At 39.6% G+C, this 12,496-nt stretch overlaps 1 protein-coding gene across 1 annotated transcript in view; it reads right to left on the bottom strand.

The window, feature by feature from the left end:
* Window positions 1-2,900, bottom strand: part of PPP1R3A (protein phosphatase 1 regulatory subunit 3A) — a 44,279-nt gene extending 41,379 nt beyond the window's left edge. Inside the window, exon 1 of the mRNA XM_054023954.1 lies at window positions 2,083-2,900. Coding sequence (XP_053879929.1) covers window positions 2,083-2,876 — 794 coding nt within the window. The 5' untranslated portion in view covers window positions 2,877-2,900. The remainder of the gene's footprint in view (window positions 1-2,082) is intronic.
* Window positions 2,901-12,496: the final 9,596 nt, after the last annotated feature.

Genomic DNA, 12,496 nt, shown 5'->3' with positions numbered 1-12,496 from the left:
TTCATGACTAGGTATCAATAACCCTTAGCTATGGACATACTGCATGCACTGTAAGTAATAGTGCTTTTGGAGCCAGAGAGCCTGAATCTGATCTCACGCCAGTGAACATTGTAATTCTCCTGAAGTCCATGGATTCACACTGATGTGACATTAGATTCAGGCCCACACAGTCTCTCAGGGACCAGAGAGAATTTTTAAGACAGATTCTATAGATCCTTTGAGAGTGCTTTTATTTGCACTAAGGCCTCTTTATGCTGCTCTGGTATTTAAAGTGGGTGTCAATGCAATTTGCTGATGTCATGCAAAGGGACCTTCATGTGACTGAGGCAACAGGAATTTTATTTATATTACCACAAAAACATACATCCCCTGTGGTTCCCTGCTGCATGGTATGGGAGGGAACAAATCCATAATGGAAGTCACATGGGGCATTTTGGAGGGGAAGGTGGCTAAATGGGATGTTACCTCTTTTCTTATTTTTCATTCTTCTGTCTGATCCCATGTCAGAAGTTAGCATATAAAGGGATGGCAGGGAGAATCCATAGCATGATATGCTTCTTTCCCATACCCTGATTCTAGGCAAGCCATAGGAGAACTCAGAGAATTAATGGCTGCAGCACCATTAAGTCCCATTGCATGCTCTTCCATTCAGTTATTGCAAACAACTGGGAGTGGTAGATGCTCATCACAGCAGTTGGGTAACAGAGATAGAAGAGGTATTGCCCTTCAAGTCTGGCAGCAATCTGCAGGGTTAGGGTCCTCAGCTGACTTCTTCTTATGTATAACAGGTTGAGTTAAATAGGAATCCAGAAGTTCAGATATATTTCTGAATTTCCTTGAGTTTGTGGGTTTAAGTCATAATTTAACCATTAACTTTTTGCTTTCTAGTTACTATAGTACATATCTGCAGACATTGTTTTAAAATAAACCAACAGATTTGCATGATAAGCCTTATTTTAATAGTATCAGGGGGTAGCCGTGTTAGTCTGTATCTACAAAAACAACAAAGAGTCTGGTGGCACCTTAAAGACTAACAGATTTATTTGGGCATAAGCTTTCGTGAGTATAAACCTCACTTCTTTTAATGTGCCTGTGTTTGTCTATTTTTTTGTATGTCACTGTTAATCTCCTTTGTATTCTCGCCTGTTTAGGATTTTTTCAGTGCCCATAGAAATATCCATCACTGTGGGGAAGAAGATCTCACTACAGGCCGCCTGCGGCATAGCCCAGCCAATGACAGAGAATATTGTTCCAGCTGCTCTGAGTGAAACAAGTCCCTTCCCTGAGTTATTAGCTTCCTGAAACACCATTACTGGTTTTTGTTTTTAGTAATGACATTTAGAAAATTCCATATGAATTCACAGTACACACCTATTGTGACATAAATCATAAACAAATCTGGGGATATTTTTTGCTTTAGAAAGGTTTTTGATATGCCAAAGAACTGAATTTAAAATTTTTGGGACTATAAACCCACCTCAGTGTGCAGCCAAATTCCCACTGATGTTAATTGTAATTCTGTGCTGTAGAGATTAAAATCAGTGTTTACCCCTTAATTTTTATTACTTTATGTAGCTGCAGAACCCACATTTACCTTCCCAACCAACAGCAAATGTGGCATATTTAGTAATAATAACATTTGACCTCATGGCTTAACACAATTGTATTAAATAAGTATGTGCTTTACTGAAAACAGTTCTTGAGCAGAATGGTTTTAGTAATCCTGGACAACAAGTGGAAGCAAAGCTTAATGGTTGCAGTTAAAAAGTCAGCATTAAACAGCAGATACCACAAAGTTACCAATTATTCTCTTTTCTCAAATATGGAAAAACTGGTGTCTCAGATACAACTGTGTGATTATTAAAAAGCGACAAAGTCCTGTGGCACCTTATAGACTAACAGACGTATTGGAGCATAAGCTTTCGTGGGTGAATACCCACTTCGCTTTTTACAGATCCAGACTAACACAGCTACCCCTCAGATACTGTGTGATTATTGTTGACAAAATGCTGACTTTTAAATAGTGACTGTTGTATTTGAGGACTTTGAAAACTAGTGAAAACTAGTAAGAAGTCACCTCACCTGCTTGGCGATGTCTTTAAGCAACCTTTGATGTATTTGTCAGTAGCCTCTTCGTGAGATGCATCATCCACCTCCTGCACAGTTTCTTTCTTATGACAGAGTAGTATGTAATTTTTGTCATTGTTGTTTGCCCAGAATGTACCAACAGATGTCTCATAACGTATACAGAACTCAACTTTAGCTCCATTTCTCTGATAAGGAGGAACCAATGAAATCTTAAAGAAGAACTGGTCAGTTTCACCATCATAAGAATTAGGCACATATTCTGCTAAGATGTCATAGTAAGTTAGCCAGTCATCCAGTGACATTCTCACATATATCAACTTTTCAAAAGATACATTTAGAACTCGAATAATGCCCTTCATACATGTTATCCCAGGTAGGAATTCAATTGACTCTAGCAGTACTTTCTGTACACGCACTTTTTGCAAAAGGTCTTCTTGTGATGCAGGTAATATAAACAGTGGAGAGAGAAAATATTCCTCCGCAGTTAAAACTTTAACTTCTAAGTCATCATTTTGTGATATGATTGGAACGTCCCAGGTATTAAACTCTTTAACAGACACAAGATCAAAGCCGAATGCATCAGCAAATGAAACTTTTCTTGCAATGGTAGATGGGGGTTCTGGTTCCATGTCTTCTGAAGAAGCAGAATTACGCCTTCGGGGAAGGGGGGAGAAACGAGGCTTAAGGGTACCTTTAATATCTTCATCTTCTGAAAGGGAGTCATTTAAAGCAGGAACTTCTAATAAGTTATCCCTTCTAATCTGACTGGGTTCTTCAAAAGACTCCATTGGGCTCTCTGATATAAACTGAAAGAGAACTCTGCAACTAGTGGCAGCTGATATTTGAGACACTATGATTTAAAACAAGGATTAATGTTACGGTTGACATTGAAAGAAAAGGGAGTCAGGTCTATTAATAGGTGCAGTGGTGTGTAAACTATGTTGGACTCTTCTCCAAAGGCCTTAAATCTGATAGCATTAGTGTTACAATTTCAGACGTAAGTTTTAAATAATGCATTGACTTTTTTTGTTTTGTTTTGTTTTGTTTTTTTAAGGAATCATCTACAGGCAAAGCACAAAGGTAACATTTAAAAATTGGACTTCTTTGCATTGTCAAAATGTGATAATATAGATATTTTTATACAATCAGTTTACATTGTAAAGCAAATGTATAACATAGCACATATGTAAAGCCATAAATGTCCCATTGGGATGTATGTTCTGTCAACAAAATGTTTTCTTTACTATGCATAATTTTGACTTTACTTCTCAAGGATATTATTTACATTGTGTCCAAATACAAAAATGCAAGGGACACAGAGAACCAAATTCTGTCCTGATTCTATACCATGTGAATTCACTGGGCCAGATTCTGGAGCTATGCTCATTTACATCAGGATCTTGTCATCAGAAACATTTGCCAATTTTAATACAGCCATAATAATATACATTCAAATGAACCCAGAATGCAGTTAAAAGTATTAGTGACTAAACTGGAGATCAAGTTGTGAGGCATCACTGTAATTATATCTGTTTACTAACTACTGGTTATGCTATAAGATCTTTTAGGGCTAATTTGTAGCTAGCCCTTATTCACCTGCATGGATATGGAAACAAGGACCCCTGCCTCCTTATGCAGCTATCCAGAATCACCACCCCCATGCAGGCCAGCCAGGGAGGTGGAAGGAAGTGTGCTTCACCCCTTAAAGGGGTATTGCTCCCTTCACCTTTTCTGCAGAATGCCTCCCAGTGCTCCCACTGGAGTTAAATGGCTCTGCATCACCCTCAGCATGGGATCGTGGCTAAATGCCAGAAATGAGCCATTAATCAGTCAGCATTTGGATATCACTTTCAAGGCACTCTGTACGTAGAAACGTACAATGTTACACTGATCAGGAGGCAAAGGCCATGACCTGGCAACACCACTGTTTCCCTATCCATATCTACTAACTGTCTTCCCCTATTGCCCCAATGTCACTCTCTTTCCCATGAGCCCCCTTTTCTGATGATACTGCCTCCCACACTGTGAGTGCATCTCCATTCCTGTTTGCTATTTCTCCACTATTCTCACCTCTGCCATTGTCTCATTCACTGCTGTTATGCCTCCCTACTCCCCTGTTGTCACTGTATCTCAGTTAATACGTCCTCTTGTGACAGGGCACATATAAGCAGTGCTTCCCTTTATTTAAAACAAAAGTGTAGAATACTTTTTAATAAGGGGGCTAACATGCTCTGTAACAAGGGAGGAGATGCTGCTTAGAGAGCCTCTGCACACAAGACAGGAGATCTGTGCAGCATAGGCCTGCAGAGAAGTGACCGCATGCTGAAGATAGAGAGGAGGGAGATCTCTGATGGGAGCCTTTTGGGGTCCCACAGGAGCAGCCACCATCTTCTCTCCCTAGGTAAGTTCTCACATGACGGCAGTTTCTCTTCTGCCCTTGCTTATGAGGAGCAAAACCAGTGCATGGCTGCAGCAATCCTATATCCTGACAGCTACATGCTCTGTGCCATTTTGACTCTGTGCAATTTGGGTCATGTGAGGCCTGTGGTAAATTGTGGCTGTCTCACACCCTCTTCCCCTAGATAATCTATGAAAATATTCCAATAGTAATGGTATAAACCACTAGAGCTTACTTACAGCAGTACTACTGTAATGATTTGGTCCTTTTCTGTTGCATACTGCAATTTCCCCCTTTCATTTGTTATGAAAGCCTTTTTGAAAGTTTCCAGAGACCCAATAGCTTGCAGAGAGGGATTAACTCCCTGGTGAACTCTCTGGCAGGCAGGCCAGAAGGTGGGAAGGGATGGGCTAGATAAAAAGGAAGGACTGAGGTGAGTAAGCAGAAGGTTACCAAAAGCTGCGAAGGCTGAAACTCTTGCTAGACTATAGGGAAGCCAGAGTAGAGATAGACTTGGGGGTGGGGGAGTTAAGCCTCTTAATTCAGAAAAAAATACTCCGTCTGGGCCTGCACCAATGCCCAAAGAGTAAATGGGAATCTTTACATTGACTTCAGTGGGCACTGAATCAGGCCCGCTGCTAGACTGTCTTGGCCAACTCTGCCAGTGCAAAGAGTGTTACATCACATGACAAGTAACTTTGCATTACAAGGAGCTTTAAGTAAAAAGCATCATCCTCATGTCTGGATTTCTATGCTCTTGTCAGCATAGGTCAGACTTTTATTTGCAATTAGTATTTGTTCTCTTCAGTTCCTTCTGGAAAACAGAAATAGACATTGGAGGGCAAAACTTTTCCAAACCCAAATAACATCAGTCATGTCAGTGTTTTAACTGAATGGGATTAGTCTGTGGTTCTGAAACTACCCTTCCACTTGTGGAATTCATCCTATCAAAACAATCCCTGCTTGGGGATTACTTTTAGTCTTGATTTAAAGAGAGACAGCACTTCTGAACTGAGGAGCAGTTTATTTCCCCTCTGGATTGCACCGAAGGTATTTTCAAACCATTTTCCTGGCGCAACTTGCCTAGGCCCTCCTTTTCCAGCTTCCCTTTTTTATCTACCTTTGCATATTATTAAATTCAAATGCTAAATTAAGATTTAAACAGTTTCTGTATATTCTTAAATGCTAGTTAAGCAATATTCTAACCACTAAAAGCAATTGGTCCAGGAACGGGATTGTCACGGAGTGTGGGGGGACACAAGGCCCTGCACCCCCGGCTTCCTGTGATTCACCATGACTTTCAGCCAGCCAGTAAAGCAGAAGGTTTATTTAGACGACAGGAATACAGTCCAAGACAGGTCTTGCAGCCACAGACAACAGGACCCCCCTCGGTTAGGTCCATCTTGGGCTCCCAGGGCACCCTAGCCCCCTTGGGAGGTCAGAGCCCCATCTGCCTCCCAGCCATCTCCCCAGCCATCTCCTGAAACTCTGCCTTCAGTGACCCCTCCCACCGCCTTTGTTCAGTTTCCCTGGCAAAGGTGTCACCTGGCCTCTAACCCCTTCCTGGATTCTCATGTTACATGCTCAGGTATTCTCCATCGGTCAGTCTCCCATCCCCCAATGCAGACTATCCTAGCCACACTCCCCTGTCAGCATTCAAAGACCACAGTAAGAACAGTCCCAGTTCGTCACAGGGATTACTGTAAAAATTAACACGTCCCAGCAAAGCTTTCACAGCAGTACAGGGACCAGCTTCTCCAGCACAACAAACTGTGCAGTGAGCATTCCAGGAGGGGCCTCATGGAAGCAACTTTATTAAAGCCACAAGAGAGGACTTCAGGCCAACTGATGATGAGCAGCAGGAACCCTGGTCAAACAGTATGTTCCCCAGTGCGCTAGAAAAATTGCATTCACCTCAGTCCAGTTCAACCCAGAGTATGAAGCCTAAGTAATAAGTGGAGTAGGGTGAGACTATAGGAATGGTTTCTCCATGAAGAACAGACTACCTCAGACAGTTGCTGGATGGTCATAAAAGCTGGAGGAGAGATGGTTAAAAAGCCAAAAAGGTTTAGAAAACAGGGTCTTGGCATACCCTGAGGAATATCCTGAAATCATTGTTTTTTTAAGTCTTTGGTCTTAAGAAAGAATGCACACATCATGTTCATCTGTGTTCTGCCAAAATATTCTGGCCTCATAAACAGTGATTTTAAGAGAAACAAGTTAATAAAGGCTGTAAGAGCAAAGTTGTATCTGTGCAACTCTTGCTATCTTTATATTCTGCCCTCAGTTACAGACTGTGAGGATCTCAGTGGAGCTGCAGAGAATTTAGACTTGCAGTGGCCAATTGGGTATCAGTTCTATTGATCTCTGTGAACCAGCATAGAAACCAGTTCATTCTCTGAAATCTGTGCTGGTTTTACAATGCTAACAGAAATAGTAAAAATATTTTAATAATAAAAGTAGTATATATATTTGTCACTAAAACAAGGAGATATTCTGAATACACACAACACATTGCAATCAATAACAAAACTCCCATTGACTGCAGTGATACCAGGTTTTTGTCACAAGGAGCAAATCAACTGAGTGAGAGAGCCCCATTCCTACACAGTCACTTGTCAGAGTAGAATTGCCCATTACTGTCCCAGTATTCACCAAGGCTATCTTTTCAAGAAAATTCCATTTATAGCAAATTACAACAAAATCCAATACAGCTAATCCACCCCATGCCCATTACATAATTGTATGATAACTTTCTTCTTGCCATACCTATTAGTCTTTGGCTAAAGCATTATCTGAGTTAGCCTGAGATTTTCCTCTTCTTGGTTAGGATGGGTTGATGCAATGATGGCAGCTTCCAATGTTCTATCAGCACTTTAGACAATGCATTGATAACAATAATATGTATCAGCACACCACCATACCCCTATGTGTGTTTGAGGAGCAACCTGCTGTTAGCTACAGATTGGAAAAAATCGATACTGTCACAGAAGATTCTTATTTATTTGTATTACCATAGCACCAAGTAACCCTAATCATGGACCAGGACCGCATTGTGCTATTCAAACACAGAATGAAAAGATGGTCCCTCTCCCAACGAGCTTACAACATCCTTTCTCTCTCCTTGGTTCATGGCCTCAGACAATGGGCCAAATATGAAGAATGAAGGCTGTGACAGCAGTTTCTCACACGTTGACCCTGCTTTATGCACTACTTCAACCTAGAGGTGAAGAAGTTTGTCCAAGATAATGAGCAAGTGAAGACTATTCTCACCATTGCCTGAGAGCGTTGCAGCCATGTCAGACAGTTTTCTGTTGCATGTTGACTTCTCAAATGAAGCATCAACATCTCTGCCATAGCATGAAGCAGAAGATGGTGACACAGTGGAATTCTACCTGCCAAATAATCAACTAATACTATGAACAGCACATAGTCATCCAGAATTTCTACTGGCACAGCTCCACTCCAACCCAGAAAACAGCAGCCTGCGCTTGGCACAGAGACCACTAACAGAGACTCTGTGTAACATCCATTAACTTACAAGGTTCGTCAATGGGGATGATGCCAGTCTGACCCAAGTCATTCCAATGATCTATGAAGACACAGCTCTATGATTGAGGAGGACAAGAAAGAAGCTGACACTGCATCATTGGCACAAAATATGCGGGATGCACTGAGACCTATTCAATATAGCAGTGGTGCCCAACCTTGTTACACAGGAGGACCACATAAACCTAAGCACAACTTTGTGTGGGCCAAACAGATTCTACATATTTTAATAATATCTAAAGTCACCTGTATTGATTTATATTATAAATTCAGATTGTTTCAGATGTATTTAGATTGATTGTTTCTATATATAGTATGGTCTATTTACACACTTGTGTAAACTAAAATGATGTAAACATGACGATAAAACACCCGCTAGTATATTGTGTTGAAGCCAGCCATGGGCCTTATGAAATGCTTTGGTGGGCCATGTATGGCCCATGGGCTGTAGGTTGGGCACCCCTGAACTTCATCATTGTATTCTGGTAATGTATGTGGATTTAAAAACAGTGGGTTCCAATGACTAATTGAGATAAAGGCTGGTGCATTCAGAAGACCGATAATCCACAGTGTTGTGCCACTCTGAGGGACTGTAGCATCAGCAGCAGAGTAAATGTGTCAGATCAGGTTGTCGGGGTCAATCCTTGTGGTACTTTGGCTTTGTCAACGCGGTCCTCAGTTCCTCGACAATGATGAAGTGATACCTCTAGGTTATGTTTGTTGTGTTTGCCAGTACAGACCCTTTATTGTACTGGATGCTCAAAAAGTATCCGTGGCCACCCCTGTTTCCCATAGTTGTACAACACCTAAACTGTCCTCCTTCAAGTACATATCATGAATAGCATTTTAGGCAGGCAGGTAGCAGCTGCACCCAGAAAACCACATGCAAGAGCTCTTGAGGGGCAATGTGACTCTGCATTGCTCCTTAGAATGGGCTCCAACTAAATGGCATGATCTTGCCCACAGACAGTACTTGGCTCCTTTTTCCCTAGTGACTGTGACTTCAGTTAGTTTATAAGTGGTTGCGGAGGGTAGGTGGGTGATCCAGTGATACTTACAATTTGAGTTAATTCATGCACAAATTGATTCCGAGCCAGGGCCTGCCCACATCCCTTTCACCCAAACAGTCCTAATTTGGGTGTTTTTACAGCTGCCCACAAATTTGAGCTGCTAATGCTAACAACCCAGAAAACCTGAAAATGTGAAATGAGGTTTATTCATTGTAGGTTGGGAACACGGTCATAGCCTGGGCAGCCAATGGGATTGCACAGGGTCTGAAGCATTAGCATCAGCAGCCTTAATATTCTGAGGACTCTTTTTAATCATTGGTTGCCAGAGTTATTACCTGGAGGAAGGGTTTTTCAGAGCTCACAGAACCCTCAAAATGCCAGGAGCTCCCGCCTCACAGGAATGATCCTCACAGCTGTCTCCATAGAATCATTGTTTTCTATTGGAAACACATATCTGAGCACAGGAAATGCCCAAATAGAGGACAAACCTTTTAAATGCTTAAAAGTAATCACAAGGACGTGTTCCTCTGAAGATCACGTTTCTTCAAACTCTTGTAATGCTTCACCTGCTTTTTTTTTTAATTATAAAACATACTGGAGACTATGTAGTGAACTTCCCCAGATGCTCAGATTACATGAAGTGACATTCACAAGCCTATCCTTCATGGTATCAGATCTCAGAATGCCCTAAATTGGCTCTTAATGTAATGATACAGTTCACGCTGTACTGTATGTTCTGCGGGCCCTACAGTGCAATGCCTACTTACTCTGAGTGGTACTTTCTTACACAAGTAGTTCCTGGGGTAAGTGGGACCAATCACATGAGTAAGTACTACTCAACTTGAGGAACAGTTACACAATTGGGCCCAGAGAATTAAGAATAAAGAGTTGTGCTTTAATTCAATTTCCTGTATAGTAGGTAATGTGCAGCTACAGAATATGACACCATGTTTCATTTCATACAGTACTTCCTTTTAGTGAGCAAAACAAACATTTATTGTACTACATACAACATATTTGACTAGTGTAGAACACAGAAACCAATGTGTTGATTTCAATTTGTTCTGCATATCAGTGAAGGGTTCAATCTTTTCACAATGCTATCTAACCACAATCATTTTTTCATTAATCATTAGGTTTCAATGGGGAACACTGAAGGGTGTTTTCCCAGATCATAATGAAGTGAAAGGCTAACACCCTGGTCTATTTATCTTCATACTTAACGTATTATAATTATTTTGCATTTTTTTTCATTCAGCTACGATTTGTACCTTGATTTTTGTAAATATAGGCAGTTCTGTTTTCATTGTTTAGGATGTTGACTTAACACAGTATAAAATAGGAATCTGAATGAGATACAGCAGCACATTTAGTGCCTAACATTTACTTCTGCTGCAGTTTAGCTTCAATGAACAAATTCTCTCATTAAGTTCTTATGGTAAAATACCAGGAATCTTAAGGTAACCGTCACACTGCTATAATGACTGACAGTAGTCTTGAAAACAATGATGGAATTAAAGACACCTGTAAAATGGGAGGAGAAGAAGAATTACAACTGGTTCCTGGATTTCCATCCAACCCTTCCAGTTCTGAATTGTGGACCGACAATTGTCTTTCCACCAGCAGGAATAAAGAAGGCTTTCTGGAAAAACCACCTTTATCTTACGTAGCCTTAATTGCAAAGGCAATTCTCTCCTCCCCTACAAATAAGCTGAATTTAGCTGCAATTTACAAGTATATTGAGGATAATTTTCCTTACTACAGGAACAAAGATCAAGGTTGGAGAAACAGTGTGAGACATAACCTTTCACTAAATGATTGTTTTATCAAAGTAGGAAGATGTGAGGATGGGAAAGGAAATTACTGGAGCATCCACCCAGCAAACTTAAATGATTTTGTTCATGGGGACTTTAAGCAACACCGAAGAACACGAAAGCGAGGGCGTCAAAAGGATTATCTCTCTATGAATTACTTCATGCCATGGCAAAATTGTTCCTGTTTAGCACCAAGTTCACTTTACCGAACACATTCCTATTTTCTGGATCCTGTTTGGAAAATGCTTTATGCTGACAGTCTGTATTTTGCACATGAATATCAAAAGTGGAATGTTAATTATGGTTTCAGTATAGGAAAGTTTTCACCTCTGATACAGTTTGATGAACCAAAGGGGAATTATATGGATTGGTTCTATGGATTACATACTTCATCAGCTACACAGCAGAATATTTTTCTAAATGTTCAACAGTCATTCCCTAATTCCATTTTTTTCTCCTCTGACAGTCAGCAGAAAAGTTAAACATTCAGCCACACTTGTGAGTACCAGAAAGAATGTCACTTGCACTTGAAGTGCAGTAATTTCAAAGGCAGCTGTATTAATGAACATTTATATAGATATAATGCCATAATATATAATAGTGTGTGTGTGTGTGTGTGTGTGTGTGTGTGTGTGTGTGTGTGTGGAGAGAGAATCTTACCTAGTTACATAAGCCAATGATTAGCAATGATTATGAACTAGAGTATTAGCTTTTGCAATTATAACAATTAGTGCGCTTTTAAAAAAATTTCTACTTGTACATCATTGGTGTTGTATAGCCTATAAAGCATAAGAGTAAATCAAATATGACTGATCACTCAACAGAACTAAACTAGAATTGCCCTATACCAGTAATACTGATATATAATGCCATGCTTTTTTAAACTGATGCCAATATACATGGATGTATGTAATATGCTTACATTTACTAAAAAAAATCATGTATAGTAATAAATATTACCATATATTCCCTTCCCCATTGCTGATATTTCTGAAATGCTATAATTATCACATACATTTTAAAATACTACATGAATTACCCTTCTGAAAATTGTTTTTGATATTGTTAGGCAAGACTCGCTTTATATTATTTATGGTCTGGCAGATTATGTTTGACAGGCACCATACATTTATACAGGTCTTTATTACTGGCATTTCTACTTGCTTTTCTTTTTATAAATATCCAGATGAATAAACTTTTTTCACAATCAAAACATTATTTCAATTTAATTTTTATTTGAAAGAGCTTTTACATTTTGACTTTGGTTCTCAAACCCTCAACTATATATTGTATAACCTTTTTAAGTAATTAATAGCTTAGCCATTAATTGTGTGTAACCTGTTTAAATTACAAAATTTACACTTTTTTATAATGTCACCTGAATAATAATATTGTTTACCAAAATAAGAAGCAATTTTGCATGGGATTGTGTGAATATTTTTCTCAGTTTATACCTCAAATATGTTAATGACCATCTAAACCACTCATTTACTTTTACTTAATAAACTATTTACATCTACTTAGCAATGTGTATTGTAAAATAGTTACAATATATTCCAGCAATGTACCTTAGACCACCATGTACTTAATGTGTCTGAAATAGTTTCTAAGTATAAAAACTGAAATTAATCAACCTA

The sequence above is a fragment of the Malaclemys terrapin genome, chromosome 1, assembly GCF_027887155.1.
Source record: "Malaclemys terrapin pileata isolate rMalTer1 chromosome 1, rMalTer1.hap1, whole genome shotgun sequence".
NCBI classification, from domain to species: Eukaryota; Metazoa; Chordata; order Testudines; family Emydidae; genus Malaclemys; species Malaclemys terrapin.
Note: the sequence above shows the minus strand (reverse complement) of the source record. Positions and strands in the feature narration are given on the sequence as shown.